Source organism: Lutjanus erythropterus, chromosome 3 (genome assembly GCF_056507025.1).
Source record: "Lutjanus erythropterus isolate fLutEry1 chromosome 3, fLutEry1.hap2, whole genome shotgun sequence".
NCBI classification, from domain to species: domain Eukaryota; kingdom Metazoa; phylum Chordata; class Actinopteri; order Lutjaniformes; family Lutjanidae; genus Lutjanus; species Lutjanus erythropterus.
In genome coordinates, this window is record NC_139319.1 from 33,647,221 (window position 1) to 33,668,855 (window position 21,635).

The following is a 21,635-nucleotide window of genomic DNA, read 5'->3' on the forward strand; positions in this document are numbered from 1 at the left end:
GTCAGTCAAAAACCCAGAGATACTCAGTCTAACATGATGAAAAACGGAAAAAAAGGAGGTAATGTCCATATTTAGGAGACTGAAACCAACATTTTCTGCCATTTTTGCATTAAAGATTACGTTAAGTGAGTTCTTAAATTTATTAGCCCAACATGGAATTTTACTTTCCCTGGCAAGCTGGCAATCCTTACTGTTGAACACTGAAATGTATATATTTCTCTTTTGTATCTGTGTGTTATTTCACAATTTAATTTGAATATAATCACTGTGTAGATATTTTCCTATATATTATTTTGTATAGGCAGTAGGGGTGGATGGGTAGAAAAAAGGGAAATGTTTGCTGTGTGCTATGATAGTAAGCAATGCTCTTTTTCTTAAATAAGAATATTAATAATAAAATAAACACACAGAAAAATGTAGCCACGAATAAAAAGAAATGGAATTCATCTACTATTTTATTCTGTAGAACTGGAGTTGATTGACTGAAAAGGTCGACTGTGAGCGAGTTAATAATGAATGCAGAGGTTACAGATGTCAGGCATCGTCTCTACCTCTCTGTGACCCTTATTTAGATTGAATGGTGATTGTTAAAATTCCACATGAACCGCACACAGAAAAGCATAAGTCATATATGCTGTATACAGGCAGGCACATGAAAACATGTGCACCGACATGCACACTGTGATACACTCAGTCAGAACACCCACATGTGCACATTCACACACTCACCTTTAGATTAATCTCACCTTGCCGAGCAAGCAGATATAGCTACATATCAGTCCAGTCTGAAAAAGGCTCCTGCAGGCAATTTTCTCTTAATCTGAGGATTTCCATTCTGAGCTGAAAACCTCTTTTCACTCGGGGATGTGCAGCAACCCCCCAACCCAACCACCCCCCAGCCGCATTAAACTTAACATTGCCAAAGCAAAATAGCAGTGTATAACAACACTGTGTGTGACATTTTCAGAATCCGTGAAATTGAGCAGACTAAATAAAGGCTGTATTCACTTTCGGCTTTCACTTCTCTCGTTCCGCAGCTTATCTTTCTGCCTTTTCTGTATCAAAGGTAGGAAATATGGTCACGATGCTCGTAGGAAGACGTCTCTCAGTTCACACAGACTCTCACACACCGTTGAAAGGAGGCTATAAGTGAAACAACATTTTGGTAACTTGCATTCACCTTTGTTCATGCACTCTTAGAGAACAAGAAATACAGAATTGTGTGAAATGGATGTACAAAGGTGCTTAAAGCACCTTTGACCTTATGTTTAACTGAACTTTTACAATCTTTGTGCGTGTTTTATGATCAGAGCAGGAACTCATGTGTGTATGGGGGTGCATAGCTTACAACTTTGACCAGCTGGGAGATGGAGACCTCAAACTCCACAGTGACGGGGTCAGACACATTCTCCACTGGTCTGATGAACTGGTTATATCTTCTGAACAGTTTTCTAAACAGCCGGTCCTCTGCCTTGGATGACGAGCAGTCTGAATGGACAGAGAAAGGACCAAGACAAAGACGAGACAGGACGGAGGGAGTGATCAGTGACTGAGTTAATACATTTAAACTAAAAGATAGGAAGAGAAGAAGTGTTAGAAAACTCATGCAAAAAATGCAACAAATTCAGATTAACTGGTTCTAAGAAACTCTAGATTTCTGAAAGACAGATAGTAGCAGTGCTAATCAGTCACAGAATCACGTCATCCACAGGCCACCGAGTCCATTTGAATCAGCTCAAGTCATGCCACACATAACTTTGATAGGGAAATGAGAGAAAAATAGACATCAGCTTCTTCCCATTTTGATGCAGTGTCACATCAATCAACTCTTTTGAGTTTGTGGATGAATGTTTTATGACACTTGATGAATCGTCTATGAAGAAGTCTCTTCAGATTATGGATCCTCTGCTTAGATCTCCAGAGTTAAAAGTCTACTTTGAACAAGTCTGTGGAATGAGATGACTTTTAGGGTGTTCTTTGTGTGATTGGGCTGCTATAAAATGGAGTCATAGCATTGACAAGTGTTAAGTAAGGAAGCACAAAACAGCCATGTTCACTCTTGTTAAGGTTGTGTGTATATCATGGTCTGTTTTTTTTTAATTTAGTATCGTTGGATCTCTTATATTCATATTCTGTTGCTGTTCTCAATCAGGGAAAAAAAGGGAGGGAAAAACTCATCACTTCATTCAGGACACGGATTTCCCACGCCGACCTTTGAGTAACACAACAGCTTTCAGTCTCACTGCTTCAATTTATTGTAGTTTAGTTCAGTTAAGCATGAGACCATTTTCATTAGCTCTTGCTTCCAAACAATAGACAGTAGATTAAGTGGACCAAAAAAAAAAAAAGATTAAGTGGACAGAGCTTTCTGGTCTGAAAAGTAAAGCCAGTGCACTTCATCTTGAACCGGAATTCTTTCTAATGGCCAGCAGGGTGTGACTCTGCTGGTTGAATAAAGAAGTAAGACTGAATGTACTCTCACTTTATTTTATGCCCTAAATAAACAGTTTCCTTGTGGGTTCATGGTCTTGATCACTAGTTTCAGCTCTTTTTCAGCACAGCATGGCATTCATTTTGTAAATCATGGTCCCAATTAGAGCAAAATAGACAGTAAAGCAGAATATGCTTTAGGGTGTGGCTACTGTGTGATTGACAGGTCATTCAGTGAGTCTGTCCAGTGCAATACACAGGGATCACAAAACTCAGTGTCAAAGTGTCAAACCAGAAAGTGTTGATCAAATATAACTCACGATTCTGTTACTACATTGCCTATTTCTTGGCAAAATATTTCCAGAACAATATTTTAGTGTACTGTTTAGCTGTAATACAAGAAAGCTTGTGACCAGGAAGGTGGCCATTATTTCGAGCCAAAACCAAGCACCACCCAAGTTGAAGTATATCACTGTCATCTGTATTTTTCATGCTCTGGTTGCAAGAAAACAAGACAGCAACTCCCATGATGCCAAACTCAAGGATTCAAAACTGTAGTCAACAATCCAATGAGTGACATCATCATGGCTCTGTCCACTAAATCTATTGTCTATGTTCCAAACCCATCTTCACCCGCCTAAATCTGGGACCTATTTGCTTCATAGACTGACTTCTACTTTTAGGTTGGCCACTTAGCTTTTACAACGGCAAAAGTTACACAGTAATTTAGCAAACAAATCTAACCTCGTTTGTCCAATACCAGCCTTTCTTATGATTTTCTGTATCAATGAAACCACATTCTCCAGTGTGACACATCATTTGGATAGCTACAAAATTGACTCAGATTGTTCATTCTTCTGTCATTTGATCTCATTGCAGCTTTTCATCACTGTTCACAGCATGCTATCATATCACCAACAGAGCCATATTGCTACCCAGTGTGCACTGCTGCCGTGGATCGATATGTCTGCAGAATGTGTGCTTTACAATGGCAATATGTCTACATTTTCCTCAGTTAGGTTGTTATGCCTTGGGGTCATGGCTGAATGTTTTAAGAAAAGCATCAGTCCAACATGGAGGAAGTGGATTTAACAGTATATTGGCTAAATCCACTGGTTCAGTTTAGTCCACACATTACTCACTGCTAGAAGCCATTGAAACTGACCTGAATTCATGAATTAATTGACCACTGCTGCATTATGTAGTACTACAAAAACTTTTGTGAGGAGAATCGCTTTAAAATCCCAAAGAGTGTTTGTTTGTTGAGGTAGCTTTATGGGCAGGTAGTGTATCACCATATTCAAGATATCCTAGAATAGAATTTTGTTCAAGCTCAAATAAAAATGTAATATCTAAATGGAGATTAATCACAGTGACAAGCATGTCCTCTTCTCTTCTCCTGACTGAGGGTAAATATAGATAAGTAGGTGTATGAGGACATGATTTATTATAATTTACTTAAATATAGGTATGTCTTTGGCTAGACTGTTGGGTAAGGGCTAGATACATAACCAAAATATAAATGGTCTCATTTACTAATTATCAAGGAAGGAGACTGCAAGGCTTGAGGCACAATATCCGCATGTCTATATCGGAAACTGCACAGCAAGCTATTTTAACACAGTGCAAAGGAGATGTAGACTGTAGCCCAAGGAGACAAGATGAAGGGCTGAAAGTTTTTTTGTTTGTTTGTTTTATTTTGTTTTTAGTGCAGGGAAAGAATCAAGTTGTTTTTGTTTATTTTTTCTTTTGAACAATATTCTCAATTACTTTACTACACATAGAAGCATTAGATTGTCCTGGATAATGTAACAACAGTATAGGCTTATGTAGCTTGAAATAATATAAGAGACAGATTTGTTAGGGGCCTTCATTCATCATTTAAGCATCTACCTTGTAATTAGAAATGTAGAAGACTGGTTGGCAGCGAGATCTCCAGTTGTCTGGTATTATCAGACTTCCTCTTTATGTAATATTTTTTACTGTTGGTGGTGGAATCCGCCATTCCCACCAGGAATCAAATTACCTTTCTTCGCATGACGGATTTACAAGAAACAGCATTTCTGTTTGAGATTTGATCTCATTGATATCAGCCACACTATTTACTTTTCACTCTCCATCAGAGCTGTATTTAGTTACTGCTAATGCAAACCAAACATTTCCAACTGCTGATGCTCCATATTAAAAACATTTAAGTGGGTTAACACAGGTTGGCTTTGACTGTCAAGCCACAGGAAATGTGGCTTGTATTTAGCACTACAATTAGCACTGACCACAAGAATTGTGTCTATAAAACAAGACATTTGTTTTCTGAATATTTTGATACTGGATCAAATTTAAATGAATGAAAGGAGAGGTGAAGTGGGATGAAGAGCTGCTACCATGCTATGCTGTGGAAAACTGCAAAGCACTGCCTGAAATCAAATAGTTGTTGATTTAAATCCTGGTTCAATGTGTGGAGTTTGCATGTTCTCCCTATGCTTGTGCAGGTTTCCTCTGGGTGTTCTAGTTTCCCCCACCATCAAAAGCATGTATGCTAGGTCAATTCAGAACTGGAGTTGGTCCCCGAGTGCCATGCAGTGGTTGCCCACTGCTCCTAATACTAGGATAGCTTAAGTGCAGAGACTGACTCTCACTGTACGTTGTTCTCTGATTTTATATTTTCTAATAAAGTCGACCTTCAGCTTTTCCTTTGTTAAACAATATTTCTGTCACAGCAGCAACCACGGGTGTTGCCAAATCAACCAAGACTGAAATCTTTAAGATTATAACTTTAACTCTACAAGGATACAAGGCGATGTATTCATCATTTACAACAAGGATGAATAATGAAGATTTTGATGTAGTTCCCTCTTTGATTGATTAGAATTGGTTAAAGAAATAATAAAAATACAGAACAAACTAATTTATATGGTGGGGTGCTGAAAATGAATTAAGTAGTCTCACAGTTTGAGGTAAGGAGCTGCTGTTCAGTCTGGTGGTATGATAGTAGATACTTCTGCATTTCCTTCCTGATGTCGGCGGGGCGAACAGGCTGTGGTTGGGTGGCCCAGAGGATACTAATAGACTGTGGTATAGTCTTTTAGTATCCTCTGGATTCTGTGCAGCCACCCTCTCTCCCCCGTATCACTGACGATCAGTAGACTGTTCTGGGCAGTTTTAATGACCCGCTGTAGAGTATTCCTGTCCTGGACCTTGTTCATCCAATGCCAGTTTGTGATGTTTCCAGTCAGGATGCTTTCAATTGCTCCTCTGTAGAAGTTAACAAGAACATGGCACAAGAGTTTTGTCTCTATAACTCTCCTTGAGAAATACAGCTGTTTCTGAGCCTTCTTTACCAGGCTGGAGATATGTGATGTCCATGACAGGTTTTCTGTGATGTTAATTCCCAGGAACCTAAAACTGTTCACCTGCTCCACCTCAGCTCCACTGATATAGACAGGTGTGAGTCTTTGTCTCAACAATCAGCTCCTTGGTTTTGCTGACGTTGAGCAGTAGGTTGTTCTCTGTGCACCACTCTGAAAGACTGTTGATTTCCTCCTGATTATTGTTAGTTATCTGAAATCCAGTTGATGATGACGGTGTCATCTGCAAACTTCATAACAGAGTTGTCTCCATGTCGGGGGCTGCAGTCATGGGTGTCCAGTGTGAACAGGAGGGGGCTGAGCAGGCAGCCCTGGGGGGGCTGTGGTGCTGAACACTAGAGCGGAGGAGGTGAGACCACCAATCTGAACAGCCTGGTGTCTGTTCTGCTTTAAAGTCCAATATCCAGTTTCAGAGTGTGGTACTCAAGTCCAGAATGATAAGTTAGCCAATCAGTTTCATGGACAAGATTGCGCTAAGTGCTTAGCTGAAATCAGCACACAGTATTATGATGGAGGTGTTGTTCTATCTAGTTATTGTATTGAATAATAGTGACTCTTAACATAGACAAACCCATTTTTGTTGGTTGTGTAAGCTATAAGCATTTTCAAAGTGAACCATATCAAAGCGACAGGTTGAAAGTTCCCCACACAGTTTGCTACTTTGAGGCCAGCTGAATCACAATAGCTATCACTCATGCAGTTTGCGCAGATGATCACCCACTCTTCTTCCTTCAAGACCCCCAGTGTTACGAAGAATCCGCACTCGCTCCCCATCACACTCTAAAAATATCCAGATCAATACCTCGTTCTTCTTTGCTGGACAGCTCTCAAGGTTGTTGGATGGAGGGGAGGGTGCAGGAGAGAGCTGGATTGAGAGCAAACGCACAAAAGAGACAAAGAAAGCAAGAAAGGAAAAACAAACAAAGATACAAGGAAATATGGGAAGTAGAATGACAAAGAAAACTTCTATCATTCAGAAGAACTTTGCAGAAGTTGTCTCACCTCCAAGACACCAGCAGATTTTGCTTCTGTTGTTTTCCTTTGAGCTCATTTTAAAAAATATCCTCATTTGAGTAAAAACCAACAGTTTGGGATAAATGAGGGTAAAATTAAATGGATGTCTTTGGAGATGGTCTTGAAATCCAAATGATGAAACACTGGTGACCCTATTAAATCAAGATCTTTCCCTCAAAGGCAAGAGATAACCCTCATCATGACGATAACAATGACACAAGAAACCCAGCTGGTGCTGAACTCCTGCTGACAGCGTTCTAGAGAAGAACGACAAGAAGAATAAAGAAATGCCAGGAGGAGAGGAGAGGAGAGGAGAGGAGAGGAGAGGAGAGGAGAGGAGAGGAGAGGAGAGGAGAGGAGAAGCAAAGACTTCTGAAGATGTCACTCAGCAGATTATGTGAATCCAGACTTCATAGCCCTCTGACTGTTAGCTGCCTAGCATGTGCTAACGCTATGCTAAATAGAGTTTAAAGCCAGCACGATAAAGCTCTTTGCATCTGATCCATGTCTGGCAAAAAGGAAACCCCTGCACAATGTTCACAGCTGTATTTTTTGCACAAGAATACCATACAAAAGAAAAGAATGGAACATGATAGAACATTAGGAGGGAAGGGTGGATGAAAGATAATTGTAATTAAAAGATAAAAGAAAAGAAATGGAGAAATTAGGTGGACTAAAATGGACTGTCATGGTGCTTCATCTGCTTGTTAGTGTAATTACAAAGGCAGAGCTGCACTCTGTTACATGTCCACTGACTAAACCAGCTCTTTGATCAAAACAGGATCCAGTCACACACTCTCACACACGTGTGCACACACACATTTAACATGGTCAGATGCATTTCACGTTGAGAAACATAAAAGAACCAATTATGACAGAAAATGAGCTACAGGTTCTACCCACTTTCATCCGGATTTATCACTTTTATGCCCCCCCCCCCCTTCTCTGTGTCTCTCTCCATGTTTTGCAATTATTAGTCTTCCAATGTCACTCACCTGTTTCCACTGACTGCTTTCGTCGTGCTAGGATTAACATGTCACATGGCAAAAAGGTAAAGGGGTGGAAAATGATTTAGTTGGACGAGAGACAGAAAAAAAAAGCCAAATGAAAAATGTGTTATTTATGATGCACAATTAAAATTAAGATGTAAAAAAGTGTTTAAGCATATGACAATTTGTAAATGAATCATGATCGCAAACACATCTTCTTATTCACTGCTAAACAGACAGTCCTGTAAACCCCTCCTCCACACAGCCACTGTTCATTTATAATCTCAAACTGATGTTTGGTGAGCATTATTATTATTATTATTATTATTATTATTATTATTATTATTATTATCATAAGATTAGCAACCATTGCTAGAAAATACATATCTGTCAAGCTTTGGCTTTCTCTCCACACAGAAGCGATGTTAGGGTGACCAGATGTCCCTGTTTTCTGGGGACAGTCCCCATTGTTAGTGTCCTATCCGGCAAGAAAGAACAGGCAGCAGAGTCTGCTAGTTGAAATCTCAATCATGTGTTTGTTTTGGCCAACAGAGGGAGCTGCTTGCTATTGCATCTTCATGCCACTCTTCTATTATTAACTGCTAGCTCACCTAATTTTAAAGAAAACTGCTCTGAAAGACTCAGCCAGAAGCTAATAAGTGTCAACTAAATCTATAACATCCCCGCAAACACCTTTTCAAGCCAAACAGAGTAGAGGGGAAGAAGAGGAGGCCACCAGCCACTCAACAGTTTACCATCTGGTGTTTTGGCTTGTAAGTGAAGAAAATCTACCAGCAACATGCATATTTTACCAGCAGCTGGCGGCTGGCTGGTGTCAATTATGTAACCTGCTGGATAGGAATATGAATGAGATGACCATTTTCTTTATTAGTTAGTCCATAGTTTACCATAGCTTCACTCACCATGGTAAACTATGATTTTCTGACACTGTTTCCAAGTACCTCTGTTAGTATCCAATTTCATTGGTCAGCATGCACCATAGTTTATTAGAGTAAAACAGTTACAATCAATATACATTCAAAAGCAAAAAGAGATTCATGATCTTATTAACAATGTTATGGTGCCAATAACTTCATCAGGTTTGGTTCATTGCACTGAAACATTGTTTGTAAAATCTTGAATTTGCAAGTTTGTCCACTCTTCTCCTACACACCTGTCTTGTTATTTCATAGATGATAACATTTAATATTTTAATGATATATTGACCACCAAACTGGAAATGTCTCTGGTTTTCTTTTCAGAAATCTGGTCACGTTAGGCGATGTACATGGAGCTGCTATAAGAGAGATACTTTGCAATTAAGGAGTTTGAAGAGTGGTGTCTTTTTGTAGCATTTCAAAACTCAAAACAGAGGGGCAAATTCTGAAGAACTGATTAAACTGTGTTTATATCTGCTCTAATGTGAGCCAGAATAGTTAGCTTGCCAGCTAATTAGTTTAGGACATACAGTTGTAACTTTCCGTAGCATTACTTCTACAGCCACATTATTTTGTAGCGTTACAAGTTCTGTAAAATACAGAATGCTCTGTCCATTGTTACGTCTTTAGTTCATAAATACAGTAATTCATAAAGTTATTCATACTGTTAAAAACATACAGTTAAAAGGAGTTAAAAATATTAAAAGGATGAATGCCTTTTCTGTAGTATTAGGAAATACAAAAAATTGTGTGAGTGGCTAATACAGACCAGAGTTAGAAGTGAAAAAGGTGGTTAATCAGAAGAAGAAAGTGAAGTTAGGCTAGCGTAAGAGAATGTAAACAGTCCAGTGCCGACACTGCGCAGTCTTTCAAGTAAAGAGTAACAAGACAAAACTGTGATGTCCGAGCCATTTTTTTGTAGAAGTTACAGCTAAGTTCCCCCATGCACAACTAGTGTGTATTGTGTACTGTCTTGTATTTCTCCACTGTCCTGGGAACAATTACAAACCAATTCAGCAGTGGCAAGGTGAGCTAGTAAGCTAGGTAGCAAGTGGTCATCAAATCTCCCAGTGACAGCTGTGTTTTCATCCAGCTTGATTATATTTAACTAGACTTGCACCGATTAAATGGCAATGCTCGGAATCAGGCTGGTTTTCACGTGATCGGCCATGACCGGTCAAAGTCGCATATCCAGACAGAGCAGCTGACAATGTCTCAGAACAGCCATAAACTCTCTAGCTCTTCAGGCTAATGTTAGCCAGCAGCAGACTGCTGTTCACAGAGGGACAGTTAAAATCTCACCTCCTGTTCTGGCTGAAGAATAAACAACCTGTGTTGATGTGTCTCCTCAAACATTTTCTCATCCAGACTCATTTAACATCTGCATCTGTTTTTCTCACAGCAAAGTTTTACTGCAGCAAATTGTTGCACCACTTCAGTCTCCGGTTTGTTTACATCTGCTTCCACAGGAGATCACGTCAAATCGCGTCCCACGAAATCCCGCAAGATCCCGTTCGCCCAATTCATAATCTTAATATAAAACTATAATAAGGCCTGGCTGTAACGTGAAGGACTTTGGAGAAAACAGTATTTAATGAATATTTTTTTATGTTTATGAACGCTGTCAATTACAGTTCTTAGAAAGACTGGAAATCGGAATCAAAAAAAAAAAAAAGGAAATCTGTGCATCTCTATATTTAACGTAAGTTCTATCTGTTGTACTTAAAATGCAGCCCATTCACTAGGCCTCAAGCACAAGCAGTCAGATAGTGACCTTTTTTACAGGAGTTAAATGGAATTAAATGGAATTCATCTAAATGGAATTCAGCCATCAATTTATCTGTAATTTTCCTACAATGTCTTCTGTGATAAAAGACTAGTTTGTGTTTTGATCAAGTGTTCATATCAGTCTGCTAGTTTTACTCTCTTGTCCAGGCTAACATTAGTTTTGTCATTTGATTAAGTAAACTGAGCCAGGGGTTCCCAAACATCTGTATTCCAAGGCCCCCAGACAACATTAGCTTATGGCCGGGGCCCCTTTTTGCAAGATGTCTGTCTTTAAAAACCTAAAGTCAACTGTGTTTTTTTTGGCCTCTGTAGGATGCCTTTGTTTCAAGTGATGATGAAGTTTAGATGGTGTTAAACACAGTTTCAAAGCAGAGAAAGCTCTTAGGGCTCTCAGACAGAGTGACTCACATAGCCATCGCTACATGTGGCACTAAGTCCTTACTTTATGTATGGTGCGAGTTTGACTTGGCCTTTTTGTGGTTAAGTTTTTGTCAGCAGAGCAATTGGTCCGCTCGTCAGGTCTTTCCATTTTATAAAACTTGTCTATTTTTCTGACATAGCACAAAAATTCAGGAGCCAACAGGGGCTAAAGCCAGCACTTTGAAAATCATATATCCAAGCAGCAGTCAAACCTAGGAGTTAGGTATATATATTATATATGTTAACAAGTAATCTCTATATAAGAATTTGTTTTCGTGGTGCAGCCTGGTTTCATTTAGTAATGTGAATCTTAACACTTATGTACAATTATAAAGCTACATTTGATCAAGAACAGCTGGTGCAGCTGGCTCCTGATCAGCATCTGAGATTACTAAAAGTCAGTACTTTATATGAAACAGAGGTTCAGGGTTTAATTTTAGCAGCTTCTGTCGAGGCATAGGCATGCTTACTGACTACCACTGTCCTAACATAATAACAATTTACAGTAAAGAGCAATCTGATATCACTGCTTTTACATGATACTGCATTGTGTATAGCTATGCAGTTTTTCATTATTGATTGAGATTATCTTTGCATTTTGATTCAATTTTTAAAACAAAATAGAAGACAAGAAGCCATCTGCAGCTGAGGAGGAATTGGTGAACAGTAAAGTCAGCAGCATTTACATGTACTCAAACATTTAATATCAATTATTCAACTCAATGTGCAGAATCTGTCAAAAGCACTTAGAAAGCAACTTAGTTCATATACAGATCCCAGGAGATATTTAATGCACTCGTGACACAAGGGTTGGAGGTCAACTTGCAGACTGTGATAAAATAGTCTGAAGATGACTGTCATTCAGGGCCATGATGAAGAGCGAGTATGAAAAGAACAAAGAGCGGAGGAAAGGGGGAGAAAAGTGAAGGACAGATAATGAGTGATGGAGAAGAAGAGACCGTTTTATGGGCTGTTTGAGAGGATACTGTTAGAGAGCCATTTAGCCTCCATTCTCCCCTGAGCATGCAAATGCTTTTAAAGGAGAGTGAGAGACAGAGAGACAGAGAGGAGGAGAGACAGACAGGCGTGAAAGAGAAAGTGTGTTTTTTACTTTTACATCTTCATCATGTACAATGCTTATATTGTAAATGCTGAATAAAAAAAGTAATTGCTTTGCGATGAGCTGGAAGGCTCCGCTCAAACTGTTTGTTTTCTTTTTCTAACTGCAAAGCTGAGTTGAAATGAGCTGAAGCCAACTGACAGAGATTAAACGGGAGGAGGAAAGTGGCGAGAGGGAGAGAGACAGAGGAAAAGACAGAGATACAATTGAGTAAGATGAAGTGGAAAGCTGATGACAGCAACAGAACCTGAGAGATTTGTGAGTGAGAAAGTGTGGTGGAGGCACAAGAATGTGGGAGACAGGTGCAAAGAGCCAGAGAGGATAGGATAGTGGAGCAGGGATAGACGGTGAGAGTGTGTGTATGTGTGTGTCCAGTAAATGGAGTAGAAAAAAATGACAGCAGAATGCTCTTTCTCAGGGCCAGCCTTAGGATTTAGGTGGCCCTAAACAAGATTTTGTTCATGGCCCCAAAATCCTGCAGCACAACCTGCACTGAATTAATACACACACTTTGCTCACTAACTATGTTACTATTGTATTGTTTACTTGCAAAGTTAAAGACATTATACTAAACATAGCCACAATGATTTTCAGCCATAAATAAAGAAAGCTGGCTAGAAAGTAATTATTGTCAAGTGCAGCTGAAAAGTTTTTCCTGAGAACAAGCTTGATTTCTTGCTATGTGCTTGCTAGCTAACTTGTGTTATCATGGCTACACAGTGAGATATTAAAGTGAGCAAGTCAACTTAACACGTAAATGATTTTTGATATTGTCATTTTTTTTAGAAATAAATAAAACATGATTAAGATAAGGGATGCACCGATGCCGAGACCAGCAAGAACCGCCATGATGCAGAGTTCAAGGTGTTTGGTGAAGCTTACCCTCTTTATTTTTTTGGACGCGTCGTCATCATCAGCGAGAGACTCGTTGTCCTCAACATCACCCATTAATGACCGCAGAGACTTTGGAAACTGTCTGTAAAATCCCATGTAAGTCCATGTAAAACTGAAATAAACACACAGAGTGCAGCTGTAGACCGCAGCCAGCCGCTGAACAATAAGTCCTGGCGGGTGTAAACTAGTTGAATGCCTCGGCAAATTAATCCAAAGACGAAGAAAAAACACCGCCGCCACCAGTCTGTAACTCTCTTTTCTTCATAATAAACTGTTACAACTTCTCTTTGTGTAGTTAATCTTCACCAAAACGTCCTGACAGCACAGGACACGCAACTTCACTCTTCATGGTTCACAGCAGGGTCAATAAAACTGTTGCACACATGGCACCACACTCATACCTGTCCCCCCTAAACAATGACAGGTAGGAACTAATGAGCTCATCGACGAGAGGGACATGAAGAAGAAACTTAAACACTACACGTGTAAATGTGCAATTAAAATACTAGTTAAAATGCTGCATATATAACACCATTTATAATTGTAAACTTAATTCTGCAAGTCCATAATAATGTGAAATTGTAAACTGCACAGCTTAATAAAGAACACCAAATCAGTAAAGTAACTTACTACAAATAACCTAAAAATGTAATGTGTACAGTAATTATGGTTACGCTTGTAGCACAAAACAGCAACAGTGATTTGTTACATTTAGAAAGTGACCATCTAATGAAAGAAAAAATGTTTTAAAAGTTATTGTAAGAACTTTAATGGCATTATTATGTAACTGTTTCAATCCTTGGTATTGGCAAGTACCCAAATGTAAGTAACTTGTACCTGTACTCTGTCTGGAAAAAAAGTGGTATCGGTGCATCCCTAATTAAGATGATGATGTCCACAGAAATAATGTGTTTAACTTAATGGTTAAGTATGATTTTATTTTTATATACTATATATACACAAATATTAAATTGCAATGATATTTTAGATATTATCTCAAAATAATTATTAATAATAAACTATAATAAATAAAAAATAATGACTCAGTATCTCAAACTAATAAGAAACTTTCTCAAAATAATTAGCTGACTTATCTAATCCATTATTTTGAGAACGTTTCTTATTATAATGACTTATTGGACAGCTCATGAACAGCAGTATAATGGTTTTGTAGAGGAAACATAACACAAAGCAGTATAACACAGATCAAGCTGTTTTTCACTGTTAACAGAGACTCCAGTCTGCAGTGTAAACCTCAGGATTGTAGTGTAACATTAGGATTCATGAGCAAAGAAAATTTATGTCACATTGTTGACACTTCTGTCCATACTTGCAGGCAGCCTCTCTCTCACTCTCTCTGTATCACTTAGATAGCCTGGTGATTTTCTAGCTGTTCATACAAGGCTCAACATCTAACCTTTTCTAATCTAGACACTGGCGTCTAAAAAAACATACTGACAGGAAAGAGTCAGGGGAGAAGATGGCAACATTAGCAGTGCAGTTGGGACACCATGGCCACTGTGGCCGCAAAGTGAGTAACACAGAAAGTCACGGTGGTCGTGTGACCCCACATAGAGGAGGTGGCCCTAAGAAACTGCATACAGTGCTTATGCCAGCAGCTGGTCCTGCTCTTTCTTAGCTACACTGTGTCAAAGCCTGCAAACCACCTTCTCTCAATTTCTCCTTCTTAAATTCTTTGGTTTTATCTTTTCAGCAAATGTAAGTGATAATACAGGTCCAATATAGTGCTATTAAAAGCCTTTATGACATTCACAGAAGACCGCACATGAATCTGCTCACTCACACATTTTCATGCAGAAAGAATTTTTTTTTTTTTTCTTTTTTCACCTTCAAAATGAGGAGATCTAATAGAAATTGCTTGTCTTTCCCCTCAAGGTGCATTGCCCTAAAAAGTGGGTTACGGGAATTTGAATATGTTTCATGTAAAAGAGTCACTCAACCTTCATAGTTCAATATCCTGCAATATCTCAAATGTCTTAAACGTACATTTTGTGGTGATTAGGTGTTAATGAGACCCTGAAGTGACCATATTCTTCTCTCTGTGGTTCAGGAAATGTCATCTGAAAGGTAAAATATGCAACATTTTCTTTAAAAAATAATGCATAGACTCTTACAAACACTCCCTTTCAATCATTACAACTGTGTAGTGGTGTCTGTATCTGCAGAGACCCTGCTCTCTGCCTGTAATTCTTTATTTTCTCATTATTTAGCTGTGTTTGGGATGCTTTCCCAACCCACAACATCTGTATTCGACATCTGGTGAATGAGACTCAATAATCAACTATCTTTCTGGTTCATTTACAAACAATTTGGACAAATCTCCTACCTTTAACCTCAGAGAGGCCAGTGTGAGACAAAAAGGGTGTCAACATGTGTCTTCTTTGAGATAGTACGTGTATTGTTTCAGTAAAAATGCTATTTGGAAAAGAGTTTAAAACCTGTGCTGGCATATGTATTGCTGATGACTGTGTTTTTTTGTAGAAATAAAAAGAAACGCTTCTGAACTTTATATGCACTGTGAAATAGAGTGTACAGGTTGGGTACAGATGGACAATTACAGCGCCGTGAAGCGATCACTGCAGTGTGAGGTGTTCACAATGCATTTATCTATGACTCAGTTTGTCTTTAGCCACGCCCCCTCGGCTCTGTGTTCTGCTCTATAAATGTTACTGCAATATAATCCTTGTTACCACACACACACACACACACACACACACACACACACACACACACACACACACACACACACACACACAAACCTCATCACCACAGTTCACTGACCGGATTGTCAGTCATGCATTCAAATACATTAAGAGAGCAGCCTCTATTTGAATACAAGGGGCAGCATCATGAATATACCTGCAGGCTGAGGTAACACATTAGTCGTAGCACGAGACCACCAGAGGATATACTGTATATAGTGTATACTGTATATTTCCATTTCTGATATTAGTGTGGCTCCTCTAACATTTCTTGATTTCTTGATTCTTTGCTTCAGTGCCATTCTGATTCTAATGGTACAGTCGCATTTCCCTACATTCAGGAGGATGTGATGTCACTGTTCAGATAAGGTTAATAGATAGAAGAGATGATGAGAGAGATCTGTAAAACTAATGCTGCAGTTTGTAGTCTTGTAGTGTAATGCTGCACTTAACATGGTGATGATACATCCTTGGAAAAATTCAATCTCCAGACATCTGTGTATTACTGTGTATTTTTTTCACTGGCTGACTGTGCACATCCACACTGTCTAAGACCTCTGAACTGTGTGTCCATCAGAGCCAGCAGGAGTTCACACAAGGGGTGGGGGAAAATGATTCTTTGACATATTGCAATTCCCTCTTGGAAGATTATGAATCGATGCGGAAAATTCAGTCATTGGAATTTAAAACCCAATTCTCGATATTATAATTGCCTGTAACAATGTTGGAAGAACGGGCTGTACGTTTGTTACAGCAGATCCAATTAGATGGTAAAAGGCTCTAAATGTTAGCATTTTGGCTTCTATGAAGTTGAAGGGAAAACCCAAACAAGAGTCATACTGCATACATTAGCAAGTAGTCACACAGTGAGAAAAAAATTATGTAATGTAATCAAAGGTTTGGATGCCTCAAGATGCTTCAATAATCATTTTAGAATTGTATTGTAGCCCTCGCAACTCTAGATTTACACTGAAACAGGAAATGCGTGTTTGAAGTTATCCATTGTTCAGGCTTCTATAGAAGTGAAAGAAAGAGACAGAGTGAATGTTTATACGGTGAAATACTGGTCATTTGCTAATTTGTATGTAGAGTTGTAAATAGGGCTGCTGTGATTAGTTTGGCATATGTTGTGATATGATTTCATGATTACTCTGCTACTTTTTTAACTGAAAAAAACTATTAAAGTCATGATGATGTGACATTTGTTGGAGTTTGTAACAAAAAGCATGTTTTCTTGCACCTGGAGAGCAAGATGTGTTGGCCAGGGCATCTCTGCAGCACCACAGTATTTCATTACAATGCTGTTTCGTCAAGCATTTTGCCTTTATCAAAAGAAATTGTAGCTTCTGCAATTGGGATATTGCACTTTGCCATATTGAGGTTTTAATAGTATTCCAATTAACTGTGCAGCGTTTTTTGTAAAAAATGCCTTTCTTCTAAACCAGAAATATGTATAGGGAGGAGGTCCAAGTGGATGAATGTTTGTACAAAGCACAGGACTTTGACACCACTAACAAGGGTTCATGTCCCACATTTTAGGTTTAGGCTGTGATCTTTCTTTAATTTTATCCAAGTGCTTCAGGTTGCCTAAACATTAAATGAAAACTGTTAATCATGTTTTAGTTGCAACAAGTGGATATTGTGGGTAAAACACATACTTAAAATATGTTGCAGGTTGGAAATACTGTTGAATGAAATGAAATTTGAACATACCACACCAAACTCCATCACACAAAACAGTACTTAGTGTCAGGGTAAATTCTGGAACCAACCTATCAACATGCTTGCCTGCTGGCTAACATTAGCCACTGTAGTCGCTCCCCAGTAAACACCAGTAAATATCTGGTTCAACTTTTTGTCCACTTTGTCCCTTTGCTTTAGCAGCCTGCACATTTTCAAGTACAGATTAAAATTCAGGTTTACGACTTTCTGCAAACATTTACAAATGATACAAACTTGGTTTCTGATGATACAGAGCAAAACACACACACACACACACACACACATAAATATAAACACACACACACACAGACACCCCTGAGCCGAGAGGGTCATGCATGGAATAAAGTATGTGTGTAGCCTGATAAACCATAAAAGAGCCTATCTGCCACCTTGCATAAATCAGATAACTGCTATTTCTGCCCTTGGAGCAAATGTTTACATTACTGCTTTGAAATGCCGCCGCATAATTACGTCTCTGCATCTCTTCAAGAGAGAGGCTCCAGGACACATCAGGCCCCTGCCACAGATGCGGTCAGTGATTATGTCTTTGCATACATTCCAATAATACCACATCCACCCTTCTTTCCTTCCTCAGCTCCCCTTTTCCTTCCTTCTATCCATCCTTTCTCTGCTTATCTCTCCATTACTTTTTTCATTCCTTCCTTCCTCAGGTCCTCTCTCCCTTCCTTTCTTCTTTCTATTCTTCCTTCTTTCCTTCACTCCTTCCTACCTTCCTTCCTTTGCCTTTCTCTTCCTTCCTTCCCTCCTCAGCCCCTTTCTTCCTCCCTTCCCTCCTTCCTTTCTCATTTCCTCTTCACCTTCCTTCCACCCTTTCTTTCCTCCTCTGTCCTCTCTTTCAACCAAACAGCTGCAAAAAAAAAAAAAAAACCTGCTCCCTTTCTTGTGTTGGGTGTTGTATATATTCCATTGTCTTAATCCCAGTCATCAATACACCTTGTTCATAATACAAAACTTAGTTAAACACAACTTGTAACCCTCAAGTAGCTAATTTGAACAGATAAGGACCATCAACCTTTAAATGATTTCAAAACACTCTAAAACTTAAAAATATACATTTCTGTCGTTTCACATAGAAGTTCAGGAACAAAGACACTAATGAGAAGTCTACATAACTTTTTATTCGGTCCATAATTTGGATAAATAAGGTTATCAGACTTATCCGAAGGCGCACATTGCGATGAGAAGTTTTTTTTTTTTTTTTTTTTTTTTTTTTTTTTATCAAAAGCTTGCAGACGGGCAATCTGCCCTACTGAAAAGCGTCTATCTGCCCTCTGTCTGAATAAAACAATGTGGCGCAGGCCCCGTATAACCCCACAAACTCGCCCACCAGCCGCAAACAGGGAAAGAGATCCTGCAAACAAATTCTAATCTGTTTTGGTTTCCTGAAATCACGACTGACGCCTCAAAACAAAATTTGCATACATCAAAATTCATTTGCCTTTTCTCGCATTCTTCTGCATTTCATTTTGTTGGCCTAGTTAACACGAAACCAAGTCGTGGACAGAGAAAAAGATTTTAGATACATTCATAAGGTTGAAATGGACAGTTATGTATGAAATCATTGGACCTTTTAACGATTATTTTGTCATTTTCAAAATGAGAATAAAGCTGAAAAAAAAGTTATAGACTGATTATCGTTGACAAGAGAAAAGGCTGAAGAAGTTCTTTGACTTTTACGCCCTGAACAGAAACTCCTCAGCTTCATTCTCACAGCAAATGAATAAGACAAACTTGATAGAAACCATCACAAAACCACAAAGCTGATTGTCCAGGCACAGACACGCACAAATCTCACACCTTTCATCCCCTATTCATGTGTCTGAGATGACCAAATCTACATTATATACATAACGCTACCCGGGATAAATCCTCCTCACCTTGCGCCATCAAACCCACGACAAGAAGCAGCAAAGTCCATCTCGCTGCCGGCTGCATGTCTCCCGCGTGTCGTTTGGGGATCGTCTTCACTTTTTTTTTTTTTTCTGAGGAAACTCGTTCGGTTCAATCGACGAGAGGAGGATATAATGTGAAATGGCACGAAAACGCGCGTCTCTCCCCTGGTGCCGTCTGACTCGCTCTGCTGGTGCGCTCCTTCCTGATCCGATCCGAACTTGACTTGGCTCGTCCCTCCCCCATGAGCGCAAAGCTCCCCTCTGGCGCATCCATACGGACTCCACACAGGGAGGGGAAAACCGCCCTGACAATTGCTCTGAGGGATGATATGCGTAATTTGACTCCGTGTATAACAGGAAGAGAAAATTAATATCAAAACACAAATTTCAGCCTACATACTGGAGGAATGTTTGGCACCGGGAACTAGAAACTAGAAACTAAAGGCAAGTGTTGCGCTCACCATAGCTGTTTAAGATTTGAATAGAGCAAAGATGGTGTAAAATAGCCAAAACCCACACTAGGAAACATTCAAATGTGCCTTAATTTGTTTGTGGCAGAGCCAAAACCACAATGATTAATAATGTTAAGAAATGTTAAGAAAGTTTTCTGAGATGTAACTGCAGCACTGATGTTTGCAGAGACAGGAATGGCGCTAATTTCAGCGCCACGGACAGAGAGAGAGTTTCACTCCACAGCCGAGAGCTGTCCGTGGTGCTGAAGTGAGCTGCGTACTTACTTTATTTAGAGGAATATTTCATACACTGCACCTATTGATTGCATTTTACGCCATGTCTTGACGCATGAGACAATTAAGTATCTTTTTGGAACACATCACCCAGATTCGTTCAACTACAGACTTCACACTCTTTGCGTTGCTAAATCCAAGACTGGAGAAAGTCCGTTCAGCATGCTGCTGTGTCTGTTCCCAGCCACTAAACTGCAGCACTGCGCTGCGCTGCTGAGGAAAGTTTAGCTGCTCCGGAACATCGTTTCTGCCTCATTGAGAAGCGCTGCTTGTATTAGACGCTCCCCAGGTGCCTGTTTACCAGCCTCCGGATCGAGCTGATTAAGTTTAATTTTAGACCGCGATTTTCCACGCGTGGTTTGACGTCATCAAACGGAGTAATTAAGGGAACGCTGCTCAGCCGAGCTGAGCTGAACCGAGCCGACACAAAGCCTTCAGTGATACACACACACACACACACACACACACAGGGAGAGAGAGAGAGAGAGAGAGAGAGAGAGAGAGACTTAATGTTTGTGAGCCTGTGTGTGTATATGTGTCTATCCACAATTGCTTATTCATGGACACACACACCTGCTGACAAAAAACAAAAACACACGTGCACATTCTTTTGTTGACATCGATGGATTGGTAGTTTTGGTTCATGGGATGAATTTATTACTCTTGTCATTTTCTTAAAAAAAAAATCTTATAATTTTGTAATTAGCTGTAGCTACTTTTTACTTCCATCAGAAAGTAATTGAATTAGGACCATTTAATAATTTCTAATTATAAAAGTAATTAGCTACTTTGGAAAATAATTTGCATTACTCTTAGATGTCTGCTTTAGTTCTCATATTAAAGGAATAGTTCTGCCAAAAATGAAAATTCAGTCATTATCTATTCACCCATGCCGACTGAAGGTCAGGTTTAGTTTTTAGTTCACAAAACACAGTTGGAGTTTCACAGGAAAACAGAATCTCCTAGAATCTTCTAAACAATTTAAGTCGATGGTGACCTGTTTTCAAACGTAAAAAAAAAAAAAAACAGGACCAGGACTAGGACCAGGAAAACAACAACAAGATAAAATACCTCCATACTGCTTATCTGGTGTAATCCAAGTCTCCTAAAGCCCCAACATGCCAAGTTGACTTGAAAGAAAACTGGTCACCATTCACTTAAATGGTTTGGGTGATTCTGCAACACTGTTTTTCTATGAAACTCCAGCAGTGTTTTGTGGACTAAAACACCCAACCTTCAGTCGGCATGAGGGTGAGTAGATAATGACTGAATATTTACTCTTTGGTGAACTATCCCTTTAATGCACACTGAGGTATATTCTTTTACGTAGTTACATAATTGAATTTTATTGTAGTTATGTTATTTTAGTGAAAACTGACTTATTTAATCTATCATTGTATGTATTATCACTAATAAGAGTTTTTAATACTCCTGACCACCAGAGGGCAGCATAGTCTTTAAGCTACAATTTATTGCCTGTGGGTTAGATAGTAAGATTTCGTAGAAGAAGGCCCACAAGATGCTGGCTATATCAACCAAGGGTCGTTATAGAGATTAATAAATAATTATATGA

The 21,635-nt window shown here is 39.2% G+C and overlaps 1 protein-coding gene across 2 annotated transcripts in view; it reads right to left on the reverse strand.

Annotated features, from left to right (window-relative positions):
* Positions 1-19,564, reverse strand: part of chrna6 (cholinergic receptor, nicotinic, alpha 6) — a 31,780-nt gene extending 12,216 nt beyond the window's left edge. Inside the window, exons 1-2 of one of the 2 annotated variants that reach the window (XM_084715860.1) lie at positions 19,302-19,564; positions 1,349-1,488 (exon numbers count right to left, since the gene is read on the reverse strand). In XM_084715860.1, the coding sequence (XP_084571986.1) occupies positions 1,349-1,488; positions 19,302-19,359 (198 nt within the window). In that variant the 5' untranslated portion in view covers positions 19,360-19,564. Of the gene's footprint in view, positions 1-1,348; positions 1,489-12,946; positions 13,081-19,301 lie in introns of those variants that run through there. The other variant, XM_084715861.1, reaches the window with a different exon arrangement.
* Positions 19,565-21,635: the final 2,071 nt, after the last annotated feature.